The sequence below is a fragment of the Cherax quadricarinatus genome, chromosome 76, assembly GCF_038502225.1.
Source record: "Cherax quadricarinatus isolate ZL_2023a chromosome 76, ASM3850222v1, whole genome shotgun sequence".
Lineage (NCBI taxonomy): Eukaryota > Metazoa > Arthropoda > Malacostraca > Decapoda > Parastacidae > Cherax > Cherax quadricarinatus.
The window spans coordinates 16,150,465-16,168,073 of NC_091367.1; the positions used below are offsets into that span (position 1 = coordinate 16,150,465).

Genomic DNA, 17,609 nt, shown 5'->3' on the forward strand with positions numbered 1-17,609 from the left:
TACATAAACGTACTCCAAAATGTGTACTTTGTGATGGAACACATTGGGCACAGTATTGTAGTCAATACACATCAATGGAGGCACGTAAACAACGTGTTCATCAGCTGAAAAGGTGCATCAAGTGTTTAGGTGAACACAAGGGAGGAAAATGCTCACTGAAGAAGTGTTTTAAATGCAAGGGTATGCATCATACAACATTATGCCCAAATACTTTTGCTGAACAGCAGATGACTTCCACAGAATCAGGAAGTCAACAAGCAACATCATTAAATGTGAGAGATAAGTTTAAAGCAACTGCTCTCCCGATAGCTCGAGTTGAGTTATCTAATAAATTACACAAAACCAATGTGCTAACACTATTTGATCAAGGCTCACAAAGGTCCTTCATAAGAAGAACAGTGTTGCAGAAACTGAATAAACAACCCTATGCCAAAATACAGTTAGATATAGCTGTTTTTTTTTCACATTTCTGGTGAACAGACATATGACCTAGCCAGAATCACTGTTGGTCTAGGAAACAGGAAAAAGACAGTAGAAACTGTGGTAGTAGATGATTTGCCTAAGTCTGTGCAGATCCAGGGATTAAAAGAAACAGTTGCAGCACTGAAAGCAGCTAAGGTCAAGTTAGCCTGTCCTGACATACAGACGGACACTATTAGTCCAATTGATTTAATCATTGGAAGTGATTATTGTCACTGTTTTGTGCAAAATATAGTAAGTAAACATGTTCACTTGCTGAAAACAGCAGGAGGCGACATGATATGTGGTCCCATTCCCTCTCAAAGTGGGAAAGAAGCTGATATTGATTCAGTGGAAAATGTACTAGTTACGAGAATAACCGCTGATCATGTACCACAGCAAAAATTATCATTACTGGAAGAAATGAATGAACCAGTTGATAAGTTGTGGGATTTAGATGTGATAGGTATTGATGTAAATAAACCAAACCCACAAGAGTCTCAGACTTATAACCAATATTTGGACACTGTCAAATATGAAGATGGACAGTATTGGTTTAGGTTACCATGGAAATTAAATCCACCACATCTGCCTAGCAATTATCGCATGGCTTTCGGACAGATGAAAGCACAAATACATGAGCTCAGGAAGAATCCAGAGCTACTGACTGTCTATGATAATATCATACAAGAACAGTTGGACAATAAATTCATTGAGGAAATAGTCGAAGATAAGTTGAAGACAAAAGCTCATTATCTCCCGCACCATGGAGTCAGAAAAGATTCTGAAACCACTCCACTACGTGTTGTATATAACTGCAGCGCACGTGCAAATAAAGAAGTAGCAAGTCTTAACGACTGTCTGATGACCGGACCCTCACTAACTGAGAAGCTTGGAGACGTGCTTATGAAATTTCGCACAAACCCATATGCCTACAAGGCTCATATTTCCAAAGCTTTCTTAAGAGTAGGACTACAAGAAATAGATAGAGATTATACTCGATTCTTGTGGCCTGAAAATCCACATGATCCTCAAATTCCTGTGAAAACTTATCGTTTCAAATCAGTATTATTTGGTGCAACATCCTCTCCATTCTTACTAGAAGCTACTCTAAATACACATTTGAAGAAATCTGAAAGTCCCTTCAAAGAAATCTTAAAGAAAAGTTTCTATGTGGACAATCTTCAAGGTACTGTGAATAAAGAGGAGGATTTGAAATCCTTATACAGAGAAGCTAACAAGGAGATGAAAGAAGCAAATATGCCTCTAAGGATGTGGAATACTAATTCAAAGCAATTAAGGGAACTTATCAAAGAAGATTTCCCTGAAGCTGAAATTCCTGATTGCAACAATATGCTGGGACTTAATTGGAACACACAGGAAGATACTTTGAGTCTCAAAAAGATCAACAAATCATGCAGTACACTCACTAAACGTAGTTTACTGTCAGAGGTATCTCAATGTTTTGATCCTCTAGGACTCGTCTCACCAATTACCATAAAAGGTAAAATGCTTATGCAAGATGCATGGAAACTCAAAATTGGATGGGATGAGAACTTGCCTCTAGAAATGAGTCAAGCATAGGATGAAATATCCAAGGAGTTTAAGCAACTTCATCAAATTACATTTCCCAGACAAACAGGTCAAGAGGGAAACAATTACACAGTACATGTGTTCTGTGATGCGTCAACCAGAGGTTATGGCGCTGTAGCTTACATGAGTAATGCTGAAGGAAGTACACTAATTACTTCAAAGGCCAGGGTAGCACCCTTGAAGGTCAGAACACTACCACATTTGGAACTAACAGCACTCTATGTAGGTACAAAATTAGCTGTCTATCTCAAAGTACTTGATCATCTCACTATTGAAAAAACCGTGATCTGGAGTGATAATGAAGCAGTTCTCCAGTGGCTAAGAAATAATAAGAGTAAGTTGGTCTATGTACAGAACAGAGTAGCAGAAATAAAAGAGATGCAGAGAGATTATCTCTTTCTCCACGTCTCTACCCAAGAGAATCCAGCTGACATGTTGTCACGTGGTGTCCCACTCAAGAAATTTGTGGATAATAAATTATGGCTCCACGGACCGAACTGGCTCTCTAATAAAAATAACTGGCCTCAGCAAAAAGCTCACATTATGCCAGAAGAAACAGTCTGCTTGAACACAGCAGAAATAAGTTGTGTAAATACTGCAGACACGACAGAAATAGTCATTGATGGATCTAAATACTCATCTTTTGGTAAACTCTTAAGAGTTACAGCTCTTGTCTTTAAATTCATTAAAGGAATAAAACCTGATTATGAATGTCTTGAACCCATTAAATACTGGGTGAAACTAATACAGAAAGATGTTTTCTCTACAGAATATAAATTTCTAGAAACACAAGATAAATCCCCAAAGAAACCTGTTATGATTAATTCTTTAGGACGTTATCTCGACTCAGAAAAGATTATAAGATGTCGAGGAAGAATTCATAATTCTTCACTACCTAAAGAAGCCATACATCCAATATTGATCCCCAAGAATCATTGGCTAACAAAACTGATTGTGCAAAACGCCCACAGTAACGTGTTACATGGTGGGGTAGCTGACACACTTTATCATATACGACAATCCTACTGGATACCTCAAGGTCGACAAAGTGTGAAAAAACAAATAAAGGACTGTATTTCTTGTCGTCACTACGATATGCGAGTATGTCAGTATCCAGGTCCACCTCCATATCTCTCTGAAAGAGTTTGTCATATTACTCCATTTGAGGTGACAGGTGTAGATTACACTGGACCAATAATTTTAAACAAAACAGTTGACAAAGTTCCCATCAAGGTGTACATCTGTTTGTTAGCTTGTGCTACAACTAGAGCAGTACATCCAGAAGTAGCCACTGACATGTCTGCTGAAACCTTTATCAAATTATTCAGAAGGTTTGCAGCCAGAAGGGCATGTCCCAGACTGATGATTTCAGATAATGCAACGAACTTTGTTGCTGGTGCTGCTTATATAAGCAAGATCTTTGATCAACCAGAAGTACAACAGATGCTGAATCAACGCAGTTGTCGTTGGAGATACATTCCTCCTAAATCTCCATGGCACGGCGGATTTTATGAAAGAATGATCGGCATTGTAAAACGTTGTTTAAGGAAGACTCTTCATCGTCAGAGAATCGACTTTGAAGAATTCTATACAGTTGTGACTGAAATAGAAAATAGAGTCAACAACAGACCTCTAACTTATGTTACCGATGATCTGGACAATTTAGAAGTGTTAAGTCCATCTCATTTACTCCATGGCAGAAGGCTCGAACCTGTTCCTCCCATGAATGATAAAGAAATCATAGAGGATCCTTCTTTTTTCGAACCTGAGCAACTCAGACGTAAATTCAAACACCTTAATAAAGTGATTGAACGTTGGGAGAAAATTTGGCGAGAAGACTATCTCACCTCATTGAGAGAACACTTCTATGGAGCTGGTGTTCCTGAAAATCATAAGTCCTTAAGACCTGGTGACATAGTGATTATCGACAATGATGGTCCGAGGTCCCAATGGCCACTTGGAAAAATTGTGACCATATATCCTGATGCAAATGGAATCATCAGGACAGTTGATGTTTTAAGCAAAGGTGTAGTGAATAAGCAGACAATAAATAAACTAGTACCGTTATAATTACACAGTGTTGAAAACAAAATTAGTGATTCTCCAGAAACCACACAGACTAAAGCTGTTAAGAAAAGACAAGCAGCAGTGGTGGCGAGTGAGAAAATTAAATTAATGTTAAGTGATGAATAGTTCACATGCAGCGAACCTCCACCGCCCCCCAGTGTGGAGAAATTTTCTCCAGGAGGGGGGTATCAGCCCCCTTCAGCCCCTTTCAGCCCTTTCAGCCCTGAGGGGCCCAGCCCTCTCAGAAGGGGCAAGTGTCTTGTTTACTGCTACAGTGAGTAATTGATCGCAGATGCAGTACGAGTATGCGACGTGGTCAAGCGATCGCTGCTCCTTGCAGTCCAGTGTTGCAGAGTGTATTTTAATAAGAGACAGTACATCTCTTACTTTAGCAGGACAATTAAGGAAAATCCTGCTCCCACTTTATTACCATAGTAAAGATAGTGGACATTGTTGTCTATGCTTAAGACAGCAAGATTTAAACATTCTGCTTTGCTTCATCGAGGAAGTGGCAAGGAAACAAAAGTACTAGGTCAGCTTTTCCTTTGTGCTAGGGGAGTAACGGCGTGGGGTGCTGTGGCGTCTTCAGATTACTTTTGACTACTGAGAGTGACACTGACGCCAGGATAACCAACAAAGAACGATCTGTGCGTTAGTGTGAAAAAAGTGTCTCATAAAACACAATAAACACTTAAGTGTGATCAGCTTCTTTAGTGATAAGATTGTGAACAATAAAGACAAATCTTGTGGAACATAGTGTACCAGTGTGCGTTTTCCTAGATTATAAATTACCCCCTAGGGGTAATTTATAATCTTACAAATTATAAATCTTTACAGCCCGTTGAGAGATGACTTCGACAGCTTCTCAAGACCTCGTCTGCAGGGGCGACTGTGCAGGTGATGAGCTGTCTTTCTAATTTAAGTACAAACTCTTTAAACTTAGCTGGTAATGCCATTTCTCAACAATAATTATATATATAATATATATATATATATATATATATATATATATATATATATATATATATATATATATATATATATATATATATATTATAGAAAAGGTTTGCAACCCTTATATCACATTTAACAACGTACATTAAGCTTTCTGATAAATCAGTAAAGTTACCATAATCAGGATTCGTTTTGGAAAGATGATGTACTTGGCACAGAATAAAATAAACATTAAAGAATAAAAAGTCACAATACCGTGGCTGGAACAATGCACAAATAACTTGCACTTAGAAGAAGGAAAGTAATGACATTTCGGTCCGGCCTGGACCAGAGAAAAGTCCGGTGTTGTAAATGGTCAAGGTAGGACCAAGAGGCTGCCATTACTTTTCCTCTCCTAAATGTGAGTTATCTGTATATATTATGCATACTATCATTAAAATATTTAACATGGATGCACTGACAATGATTCTGCAATTATTTTGTTCATTCCGAAAAAAAAACTTTAGTTTACCACTTCCTGACGAATCTAGTTTTCTTTTATTATGTTTTGCTTTGGAGTAGTGACCCCCTGAGTGTTGGAAGACATGTAAACCACATAATTTTAAATCCTTCATATTTGCTGTATCGTTATTGTATTAACAGTGACAGGCAGTTACACACCTTCAGAAGCTCAGACGTTTACCTTGTGTACACCTGTTTTGAAGAGCTAGCTTGGTAGAGACAACTTCTGTGAGGTTCAACATTGTCCTCAGCACAGTCTTGATACCTGAAACCGTATACAAAGGTTATATATATATATATATATATATATATATATATATATATATATATATATATATATATATATATATATATATATATATATATATATATATAAAATATAGGGAGGTACCACCTCTGGAACTGTCACGTGTGTGTGTGTGTCTGTGTGTGTTTACTTTTAGACATTTTCGTGGTAATTTTGCAACAATGAATTTTCAGCATACTTGGTTAGCAAAATAATCGTTTCTAAACGAAGATCACATATTCTGCCTAGAGTCACCACAACTACACACATCTTTGTATTTTCATTCTACCTTTCCTGCCATAAGACACTTTTTGGTGGTTGGACCAGCGGATCCTATCAGTAAAGCCTGGGTTTTAATTTCTTGTGTCAGTGTAGTTCTGATGCTTTGCTTGTATCATTATTATCAAAACGAGTATCGTATAATTAGGTAAAATTTACTTAAGCATCTAACTGGCTTTATCAAGTCAACTTAAACAATGTATTGCTTGTAATTGACAGATAAAACTCCTATAGAGCGAGAAATAGCCGTATTAAATCTCATTAAGTTGCTAAGGTGACTTTTTTTGTCTGGTGACAATGGGATTTATCGTTTTACGAAGAATTTGCTTGAATACTTGAGAAATGGCAAAGAGGCCTTTGGCTTCTGTAATTGTGTATGAAAAGGCGATTCATTATGCTTCAAGTGCTTCAAGGAATTTTAGTTTGAAGGTGTTTGATTCGTTAACCATCAACATGGCATAGTTTCATCTTATCAAGTGGCTAGTGATGGTGTTCCGGTGTTGTACAAGCTGCTACATCTGCATGTGTAATTGCATTCGTGATGTTCTGACGTCCTAGACCTGAGATTTTTCCTGTCGCAGCCTCTGTGAGAATGTGTACGCCAAGGAAACAGCGGCAAATCTAGGAACCCCTGTGAACGCATCTAGGTGTACAGATGTGACACCCTGAACATTTCACCAGCACAACAACGAAGCACCATCACCAGCTATTTAGTTGAAATAGAACGACGCCCGATTAGTAATTAAGGAAACAAACACCTGTAGAAGAAAACTTGCTAAAAAGTCATTTATCTCCATTTTGGAATCAGTTACGAAGATTATTATAATCAAGTGGAAGCCCTAAAAATGTAAGATTATACAGAGCCTGTGGGGAGGAGGGGGGATGGAAGGAATTCAGGCTTAATTCAGGGAAATGGAGCACAGATCCAGTTCCCTAGATAAAGAGCCTCTGACCAGCAACAAGGAACCTCCCTTGAGGGATCAATTACGAAGAACAAAGGTAGCTTTGACATCTCAGAAATAGCCTGAATTTCTCTTAAGCGATAAACACCGCCACTCCTGGAGTGAAGCAAAAATATTATAAATTTCTATAGTTACTCATGAGAAAATTTAGCTAACATTGCCGGTAATTTTACTACTACTATTTTTTTTTACAATTATCGTGTTGGCGAGGGTGATTTCGTTTTATTTAATAAAATAGTGTTATGGTGAATAGCCATCATGTGTTTGCCTCGTTAAGGGCAAAACTTGTGTAAAACTTGTAGGAAATGTAGGTATGGAATATATATATATATATATATATATATATATATATATATATATATATATATATATATATATATATATATATATATATATATATATAATATTATATATATATCCTCCATGGGGAAGTGGAACAGAATTCTTCCTCTGTAAGCCATGCGTGTTGTAAGAGGCGACTAAAATGCCAGGAGCAAGGGGCTAGTAACCCCTTCTCATGTATATATTACTAAATGTAAAAGGAGAAACTTTCATTTTTCCTTTTGGGCCACCCTGCCTCGGTGGGATACGGCCGGTGTGTTGAAAGATATATATATATATATATATATATATATATATATATATATATATATATATATATATATATATATATATATAATATATTAGCACACTGGCCGATTCCCACCAAGGCAGGGTGGCCCGGAAAAGAAAAACTTTCACCATCATTCACTCCATCACTGTCTTGCCAGAAGGGTGCTTTACACTACAGTTTTTAAACTGCAACATTAACACCTCTCCTTCAGAGTGCAGGCACTGTACTTCCCATCTCCAGGACTCAAGTCCGGCCTGCCGGTTTCCCTGAATCCCTTCATAAATGTTACTTTGCTCTCACTCCAACAGTACGTCAAGTATTAAAAACCATTTATCTCCATTCACTCCTATCAAACACGCTCACGCATGCCCGCTGGAAGTCCAAGCCCCTCGCACACAAAACCTCCTTTACTCCCTCCCTCCAACCTTTCCTAGGCCGACCCCTACCCCGCCTTCCTTCCACTACAGACTGATAAACTCTTGAAGTCATTGTGTTTCGCTCCATTCTCTCTACATGTCCGACCCACCTCAACAACCCTTCCTCAGCCCTCTGGACAACAGTTTTGGTAATCCCGCACCTCCTCCTAACTTCCAAACTACGAATTCTCTGCATTATATTCACACCACACATTGCCCTCAGACATGACATCTCCACTGCCTCCAGCCTTCTCCTCGCTGCAACATTCATCACCATATATAATATATATATATATATATATATATATATATTATATATATATATACATTATATATATTATATATATATATTTTATATATATATTTTTTTTTTTTTTCAACAAGTAGGCCATCTCCCACCGAATATGTAAAACTTGCGATCTTGGCTTAAATAGCAACGCTGATCTTGCCATGTAAGACAAGCAAAAATTTGTGTATGCAATAATTTCGCAAAAATCATTCTGAACCTAACAAAAAAAATATATTTCATTGTGTTTGTTTATTAAAATATTGTAAACGTATCTAAAATATATTTATTTGGATTAGGCTAAAATAAATTGCGTTTGTTGTAATAAGGTAAGTTTTCTAAGATTCTTTTGGTGCAAAATTATAAATTTTTACACTAACATTAATGAAAAAAAATGTCTTTAAACATGTAAGAGAAAATTTTAGAAAGGACTTAATTTTAAATTTCTTGCTAATTGACCAGTTTTACCTAATATATATATATATATATATATATATATATATATATATATATATATATATATATATATATATATATATATATATATATGCAAAACAACCACTCTGAAAGAATAAGAGAAATTCCAAGCGCTTTCGTGACTACTCACATAATGTGAGTAGTCACGAAAGCGCTTGGAATTTCTCTATTCTTTCAGAGTGGTTGTTTTGCATATTTTGAAATCACCTGTTTACTGTGATCTTATTGCATATATATATATATATATATATATATATATATATATATATATATATATATATATATATATATATATATATATATATATATATATATATATAATGTGTATGTGTGTGTGTGTGTGACAGTTGGTATCTTTATTGTTAAACGTTTCAGTCAAATACAGAGGCAGTAGGCGTAGTATTGCTAGCTCTGTTTCTGTATTTGATTGAAGAACTTTACTGTGTAGGCGATATGTTTCATCAATAAAGATACTTAACTGTTGCACATGTGTCTTAATCGTCAACTTATCAGTATTTTATACTATTCTTAACATATATTACCGTCATCTAGGCCTTTATGTTCCTCCTGTAAGGCAATTTGATTGAAGATGACATTTGCTGTTAAGTCAAATCCCTCACTGTTGCCCACCGGAGTCTCTGGGAGGGCAGCTGAGCACCCCACCACCAACAATAGCAGAAGTTGAGCCATGACTGTCACCACACGCAAACCCAAAACACACTGATACTTCCAATGTTAGCGTGTTGCACTCTTGCTTGCCTGGGCCCCTTCACAAGAACATATGCACTCTCCGCCTACCCTTGATAAACTGTTCAAAACCTTGCAGTTATAGCAACAAAAGAGGACCTGTTCATATTAAGTTATATATTTACGTGTGAGAGGATGAGGTTTTCTTGCATACAAAGTGTCATTATTTGCGAACAATGCTACTGTCCTAATTGGATGAGTAGAAGTTCACTTTACTAGATAGAGTTCTCATTATAAAGTAGGCAGCTTCATACGTCCTGTCCGGAAGTGGGAGTAACAGGAAAAAGCTCCACGAAATTCATACACACACATTTATCATTGCCCTCTCATCTACCCTCGCCCAGTTACAAACACATCACCCTTATCTATATACACCCACATGTCAACAGAAACCCGCCCACAGCCCCACACATCTCGCCAAGTTCTGATCATCACGCGCGCGCGCGCACACACACACACACACACACACACACACACACACACACACACACATACACACAGGGATCTAGACAGGCTGCAGGCCTGGTACAGAAATGGCTCCTGGAGTTCAACCCCACCAAATGCAAAGTCACGAAGATGGGGGAAGGGCAAAAAAAAAAAAAAAAAAAAAAAAAAAAAAGCAGATTACAGTCTAGGTGACCAAAGACTACAAACCTCTCTCAAGGAAAAGGATCTTGGGGTGAGTATAATACCGAGCACATCTCGTGAGGCGCACATCAACCAAATAAAACCTGCAGCATATGGGCGACTAGCGAACCTAAGAATAGCATTCCGACATCTCAGTAAGAAGTTCAGGATTCTGTACGCCGTGTACGTCAGGGCCATATTAGAGTATACAGCTCCAGTTTGGAACCCACACCTGGCCAAGCAACGAGACTAGTCCCGGAGCTATGGGGAATGTTCTACGAGGAGAGGTTCCAGGAAATCAACCTGACGACACTAGAAAACAGGAGTAATAGGGGGAACATGATAACGACATATAAAATACTGAGAGGAATCGACAAGGTAGACAGAGACGGGATGTTCCAGAGATAGGACACAGCAACAAGCGGTCACAAATGGAAGTTGAAGACTCGGGTGAGTCATAGCGAAGTTTGGAAGTATTCAGTCATAGAGTTATCAGGAAGTAGAATAGTCTGGAAAGTGATGTAGTGGAGGCGGGTACCATACATAGCTTTAAGAAGCGAATTTTTTTCCTCATTGTACTTCATATTGTTTAGAGTGGCCCATGTGAAGATTTGGTTGATGTCCGCTTGGAGTCCCGCGGTGTCTATGATGGAGGTCACTGCCATAGCAATCAGAAGACAGACAGGCAATGGAAGACACGGAGCTATGGCTTACATCTCTGTCAGAAATGAGGATGGGGAATAGAATGGGAGCGAGTACTGTGCCTTGTGGAACAGAGCTTTTTACCTTGGCTACCTGGAACTGTACTCTGTTTACTATTACTCTTTGTGTTCTATTTGTCAGGAAGTTATAGATCTATCTACCAACTTTTCCTGCTATTCCTTTATCACGCATTTTGTGTGCTATTACACCATGGTCACACTTGTCGAAAGCTTTGACAAAGTTAGTGTATACTACATCTGTATTTTTAATACAATTAGGCGAATACATACACACACACACACACACACACACACACACACACACACACGAGCGAAAAACACAAGAGCACAAACAAAAGCTATACAAAAACAAAATTAGTAGTAAGTAATTAGCTAAGTATACACGAACATGGGCGCACGCACCGCACTCAACACCATTCACCTCAACACGAAATAAATTTCTTGTGTGCTCTGTAGTCTTCTCAAGGGAGGTTCCTTGATGCTGTTGAGGGGCTCTTGATCTAGGAAATTGGATCTGTGCTTCAGTTCCCTGAATTGCAACTTAATGCCCTTACATCCCCTCCTTCCCTCAAAGGCACGAAATAATCTCTACAGGTGACTACAGTGGTGTTACTTTTGAAATATTTATATGGCATTTTATACAGTATTATGGTATTTTAAGGGTATTATATATGTTAAGAGTTTTTAAATGGTATTTTTAATACTGTGGTATCTTAAGTTTATATATATTAGTTTAAAATATATTTAACAATAGTGCTACTAGCATTTGTAATGCAAAAAGACATTTTATGTATTTTTAAGAACATGAGGTTGGAGGAACACTGCAGTATGCTGACTGGCCCGTATTAGGCAAGTTATTCTCTAGACCTATGTAATATGACGGTATATGTTTTGGCGAAGTGGTATCAAATCTCAGGAGGTATATGTTGAAGTGAAGTGGTTTCAGATCTCAGGAGGTATATGTTGAAGTGAAGTGGTTTCAGATCCCAGGAGGTATATGTTGAAGTGAAATGGTTTCAGATCCCAGGAGGTATATGTTAAGGTGAAGTGGTTTCAGATCCCAGGAGGTATATGTTAAGGTGAAGTGGTTTCAGATCCCAGGAGGTGTATGTTGAAGCGAAGTGGTTTCAGATCCCAGGAGGTATATGTTGAAGTGAAGTGGTTTCAGATCCCAGGAGGTATATGTTGAAGTGAAGTGGTTTCAGATCCCAGGAGGTATATGTTGAGGCGAAGTGGTTTCAGATCCCAGGAGGTATATGTTGAGGCGAAGTGGTTTCAGATCCCAGGAGGTGTATGTTGAAGCGAAGTGGTTTCAGATCCCAGGAGGTATATGTTGAGGCGAAGTGGTTTCAGATCCCAGGAGGTATATGTTGAAGTGAAGTGGTTTCAGATCCCAGGAGGTGTATGTTGAAGCGAAGTGGTTTCAGATCCCAGGAGGTATATGTTGAAGTGAAGTGGTTTCAGATCCCAGGAGGTATATGTTAAGGTGAAGTGGTTTCAGATCCCATTAGGTGTATGTTGAAGCGAAGTGGTTTCAGATCCCAGGAGGTATATGTTGAGGCGAGGTTGTTTCAGATTAGACAAGAAAGAGAGTTGAATATCATATTAAGTTAACATGAGCAACTCAGAAGAAAGTAAAGAGTATCACAAAAGTTAATAATATTTTTAATATCTACAAGATAATTGCAAATTTTATGGAAGCAAGACTTGGAAAAGAGATCACAGGAAATGAGGGAGCACTCCCACACCCACCCTGTACTCTGCCAGAGCACTCCCACACCCACCCTGTACTCTGCCAGAGCACTCCCACACCCACCCTGTACTCTGCCAGAGCACTCCCACACCCACCCTGTACTCTGACAGAGCACTCCCACACCCACCCTGTACTCTGCCAGAGCACTCCCACACCCACCCTGTACTCTGCCAGAGCACTCCCACACCCACCCTGTACTCTGCCAGAGCACTCCCACACCCACCCTGTACTCTGCCAGAGCACTCCCACACCCACCCTGTACTCTACCCGAGCACTCCCACACCCACCCTGTACTCTGCCCGAGCACTCCCACACCCACCCTGTACTCTGCCAGAGCACTCCCACACCCACCCTGAACTCTGCCAGAGCACTCCCACACCCACCCTGTACTCTGCCAGAGCACTCCCACACCCACCCTGTACTCTGCCAGAGCACTCCCACACCCACCCTGTACTCTGCCAGAGCACTCCCACACCCACCCTGTACTCTGCCAGAGCACTCCCACACCCACCCTGTACTCTGCCAGAGCACTCCCACACCCACCCTGTACTCTGCCAGAGCACTCCCACACCCACCCTGTACTCTGCCAGAGCACTCCCACACCCACCCTGTACTCTGCCAGAGCACTCCCACACCCACCCTGTACTCTGCCAGAGCACTCCCACACCCACCCTGTACTCTGCCAGAGCACTCCCACACCCACCCTGTACTCTGCCAGAGCACTCCCACACCCACCCTGTACTCTGCCAGAGCACTCCCACACCCACCCTGTACTCTGCCAGAGCACTCCCACACCCACCCTGTACTCTGCCAGAGCACTCCCACACCCACCCTGTACTCTGCCAGAGCACTCCCACACCCACCCTGTACACTGCCAGAGCACTCCCACACCCACCCTGTACTCTGCCAGAGCACTCCCACACCCACCCTGTACTCTGCCAGAGCACTCCCACACCCACCCTGTACTCTGCCAGAGCACTCCCACACCCACCCTGTACTCTGCCAGAGCACTCCCACACCCACCCTGTACTCTGCCAGAGCACTCCCACACCCACCCTGTACTCTGTCCGAGCACTCCCACACCCCCCCTGTACTCGGCCCGAGCACTCCCACACCCACCCTGTACTCTGCCAGAGCACTCCCACACCCACCCTGTACTCTGCCAGAGCACTCCCACACCCACCCTGTACTCTGCCAGAGCACTCCCACACCCACCCTGTACTCTGCCAGAGCACTCCCACACCCACCCTGTACTCTGCCAGAGCACTCCCACACCCACCCTGTACTCTGCCAGAGCACTCCCACACCCACCCTGTACTCTGCCAGAGCACTCCCACACCCACCCTGTACTCTGCCAGAGCACTCCCACACCCACCCTGTACTCTGCCAGAGCACTCCCACACCCACCCTGTACTCTGCCAGAGCACTCCCACACCCACCCTGAACTCTGCCAGAGCACTCCCACACCCACCCTGTACTCTGCCAGAGCACTCCCACACCCACCCTGTACTCTGCCAGAGTACTCTCACACCCACCCTGTACTCTGCCAGAGCACTCCCACACCCACCCTGTACTCTGCCAGAGCACTCCCACACCCACCCTGTACTCTGCCAGAGCACTCCCACACCCACCCTGTACTCTGCCAGAGCACTCCCACACCCACCCTGTACTCTGCCAGAGCACTCCCACACCCACCCTGTACTCTGCCAGAGCACTCCCACACCCACCCTGGACTCTGCCCGAGCACTCCCACACCCACCCTGTACTCTGCCAGAGCACTCCCACACCCACCCTGTACTCCGCCAGAGCACTCCCACACCCACCCTGTACTCTGCCAGAGCACTCCCACACCCACCCTGTACTCTGCCAGAGCACTCCCACACCCACCCTGTACTCTGCCAGAGCACTCCCACACCCACCCTGTACTCTGCCAGAGCACTCCCACACCCACCCTGTACTCTGCCAGAGCACTCCCACACCCACCCTGTACTCTGCCAGAGCACTCCCACACCCACCCTGTACTCTGCCAGAGCACTCCCACACCCACCCTGTACTCTGCCAGAGCACTCCCACACCCACCCTGTACTCTGCCAGAGCACTCCCACACCCACCCTGTACTCTGCCAGAGCACTCCCACACCCACCCTGTACTCTGCCAGAGCACTCCCACACCCACCCTGTACTCTACCAGAGCACTCCCACACCCACCCTGTACTCTGCCAGAGCACTCCCACACCCACCCTGTACTCTGCCAGAGCACTCCCACACCCACCCAGTACTCTGCCAGAGCACTCCCACACCCACCCTGTACTCTGCCAGAGCACTCCCACACCCACCCTGTACTCTGCCAGAGCACTCCCACACCCACCCTGTACTCTGCCAGAGCACTCCCACACCCACCCTGTACTCTACCAGAGCACTTCCACACCCACCCTGTACTCTACCAGAGCACTTCCACACCCACCCTGTACTCTACCAGAGCACTTCCACACCCACCCTTTACTCTACCAGAGCACTTCCACACCCACCCTGTACACTACCAGAGCACTTCCACACCCACCCTGTACTCTACCAGAGCACTCCCACACCCACCCTGTACACTACCAGAGCACTTGCACACCCACCCTGTACTCTACCAGAGCACTTCCACACCCACCCTGTATTTTACCAAAGCACTTGCACACCCACCCTGTACTCTACCAGAGCACTTCCACACCCACCCTGTATTTTACCAGAGCACTTGCACACCCACCCTGTACTCTACTAGAGCACTTCCACACCCACCCTGCACTCTACCAGAGCACTTCCACACCCACCCTTTACTCTACCAGAGCACTCCCACTCTCACCCTTTAATTTACCAGAGCACTCCTATCCTGTACTCTACCAGAGCACTCCCACTTTCACCTTGTACTCTACCAGAGCACTCCCACTTTCACCTTGTACTCTACCAGAGCACTCCCACTTTCACCTTGTACTCTACCAGAGCACTCCCACTTTCACCTTGTACTCTACCAGAGCACTCCCACTTTCACCTTGTACTCTACCAGAGCAATCCCACCTTCACCTTGTACTCTACCAGAGCACTCCCACTCTCACCCTGTACTTTACCAGAGCACTCCCAACCTGTCCTCTACCAGAGCACACCCAAGGCCACCCTGTACTCTATCAAAACATTTCCTTAGTTTTAGCAATCCTCTTAGTTCCCAGCCTGGATGCTGTCATTACTTGACACCAACCAGCTACGTTAAGTCTACACCAGGAAGCTCTTTAATGTTATTCTTCTCCTGATATGTCCACAAACCTAACCCATATCACCTCATCGTTACTACTGATATTTTTTTCTTTCTCGACCTTTTCACAGCGTGAATCCCGGGACTCCGTCTTCTATGTACTTATTTCCTAGTTAAACAAACCATACCACGGGTGGGGGTTAGAATCCGCGATCAGTCATAAAACTCCAGACCGACGCGTTAACCATATTGCCAGCTAGCCACAGTAAGATTCATCCAATTAGGTATGTTTATACACCATACGAACGTTATTTTCTAGTTGTCTATATTACGATTGATAAAGCCACTTATGTCGAAACGTTTTCTCGGTGCCTTGACTTGCACAAATGTGTCTTTATATCCTGTCGTTATCACCATACTTACCATATCCCCGGCCGGGGTTGAACCCGCAGTCATAGATCTCAAAACTCCAGCCCGTCGCGTTAGCCACTAGCAATCGTGTCATTACGATTTCTTAAGTCATCACCATACTTCTAAAGTCAGTAACTGGTGTGTATCCCCAATCTGCCCAGGACTTGAGCTGTATGTTCTTTTCTAACGGTTACAAGAAGTGAAAAGGTTGTGGATGAGGTGCCAGGCCCACCTTGTTTTCTGGACTAACGAGCTATCGTTTAGCCCTTTTGTTTACTTGATAATGACTGTTCAACATTCTAAATAGTGTATAATCGAAGCATCCTCATGTTGTGTGTGATTGGAAATATTGGTAGCAAACCCAAAGCTGTCACACTGCGTCTGCTCCCGTTACACACTGACATGATTGTTATAATGTCGTAAGAATGAACTGTTTTTGAGAGAGCCTTTGGGCAGATGCTTCTATTAAAGAATTAATTCTCTCAAGTGTTTGCACATTCGACACAATATGGACTACATTTGGAAAATTATACGACTAAGGCAACACAAGAGTAGAGAGGCGTGTAGCAGGATGACGGTCCCCATCATAACAGGACTAAAGGTTAAATGTTCTGTAGATACTTAAGATGGAGAGAGGTGCAGATTAATTACGAGTCATACGGTCATGTTGGAAGTCAAGACTACAGGTCACACAAGAATACAGGATAGACATGAGGTGGACATTTTTGGATGAGATGATCTAGAGCCTATTCATATGACATGCTCATCCTCTCTTCAGATAGGAAATCTTGCATTTCTTCATAAAGAAAACTATCGAAAATACGAGGGATGATCTGCACCCCATAGGTATTGTCTAAGCATATTACTTCGCTGGATCACCAAACTATAAGCACTGTCGGCACTGTAGTGAAGTACGTAACAGATTTCCTTTTAATGGCCAGATAGGCGATTTGAAGGAAAGAACATAAGTCATGCGTGAATTTTATCACGTTGCTTGGATTGCAGTAGGATTAGATAAGATCGTCACTGTGGAGATGAATGTCGACAGTCCTGCAATGTAAATTTTGTTGGGTATGGCAGCATAAGATTAGATTGGATTTTTAACCCAGGGGGTTAGTCACCCAAGATAACTCGAGAAAGTCAGTGCATCATTGAGACTCTTATTTCCATTGGGATGATGGAATCCTTCAATCTTGTACTCCCCAGGATGCGACCCACACCAGTA

The 17,609-nt window shown here is 42.3% G+C and overlaps 1 protein-coding gene and 1 long non-coding RNA gene across 2 annotated transcripts in view; one reads left to right on the forward strand and one right to left on the reverse strand.

Moving 5' to 3' along the window:
• The window catches only part of LOC128703715 (angiopoietin-4-like), a 55,707-nt gene extending 46,118 nt beyond the window's left edge, over positions 1–9,589 (reverse strand). Inside the window, exons 1-2 of the mRNA XM_070101330.1 lie at positions 9,436–9,589; positions 5,756–5,839 (exon numbers count right to left, since the gene is read on the reverse strand). Of these exons, the coding sequence (XP_069957431.1) occupies positions 5,756–5,839; positions 9,436–9,583 (232 nt within the window). The 5' untranslated portion in view covers positions 9,584–9,589. The remainder of the gene's footprint in view (positions 1–5,755; positions 5,840–9,435) is intronic.
• Positions 1–17,609, forward strand: part of LOC138854974 (uncharacterized) — a 131,009-nt gene that overhangs the window by 55,737 nt on the left and 57,663 nt on the right. The window lies entirely within an intron of this gene.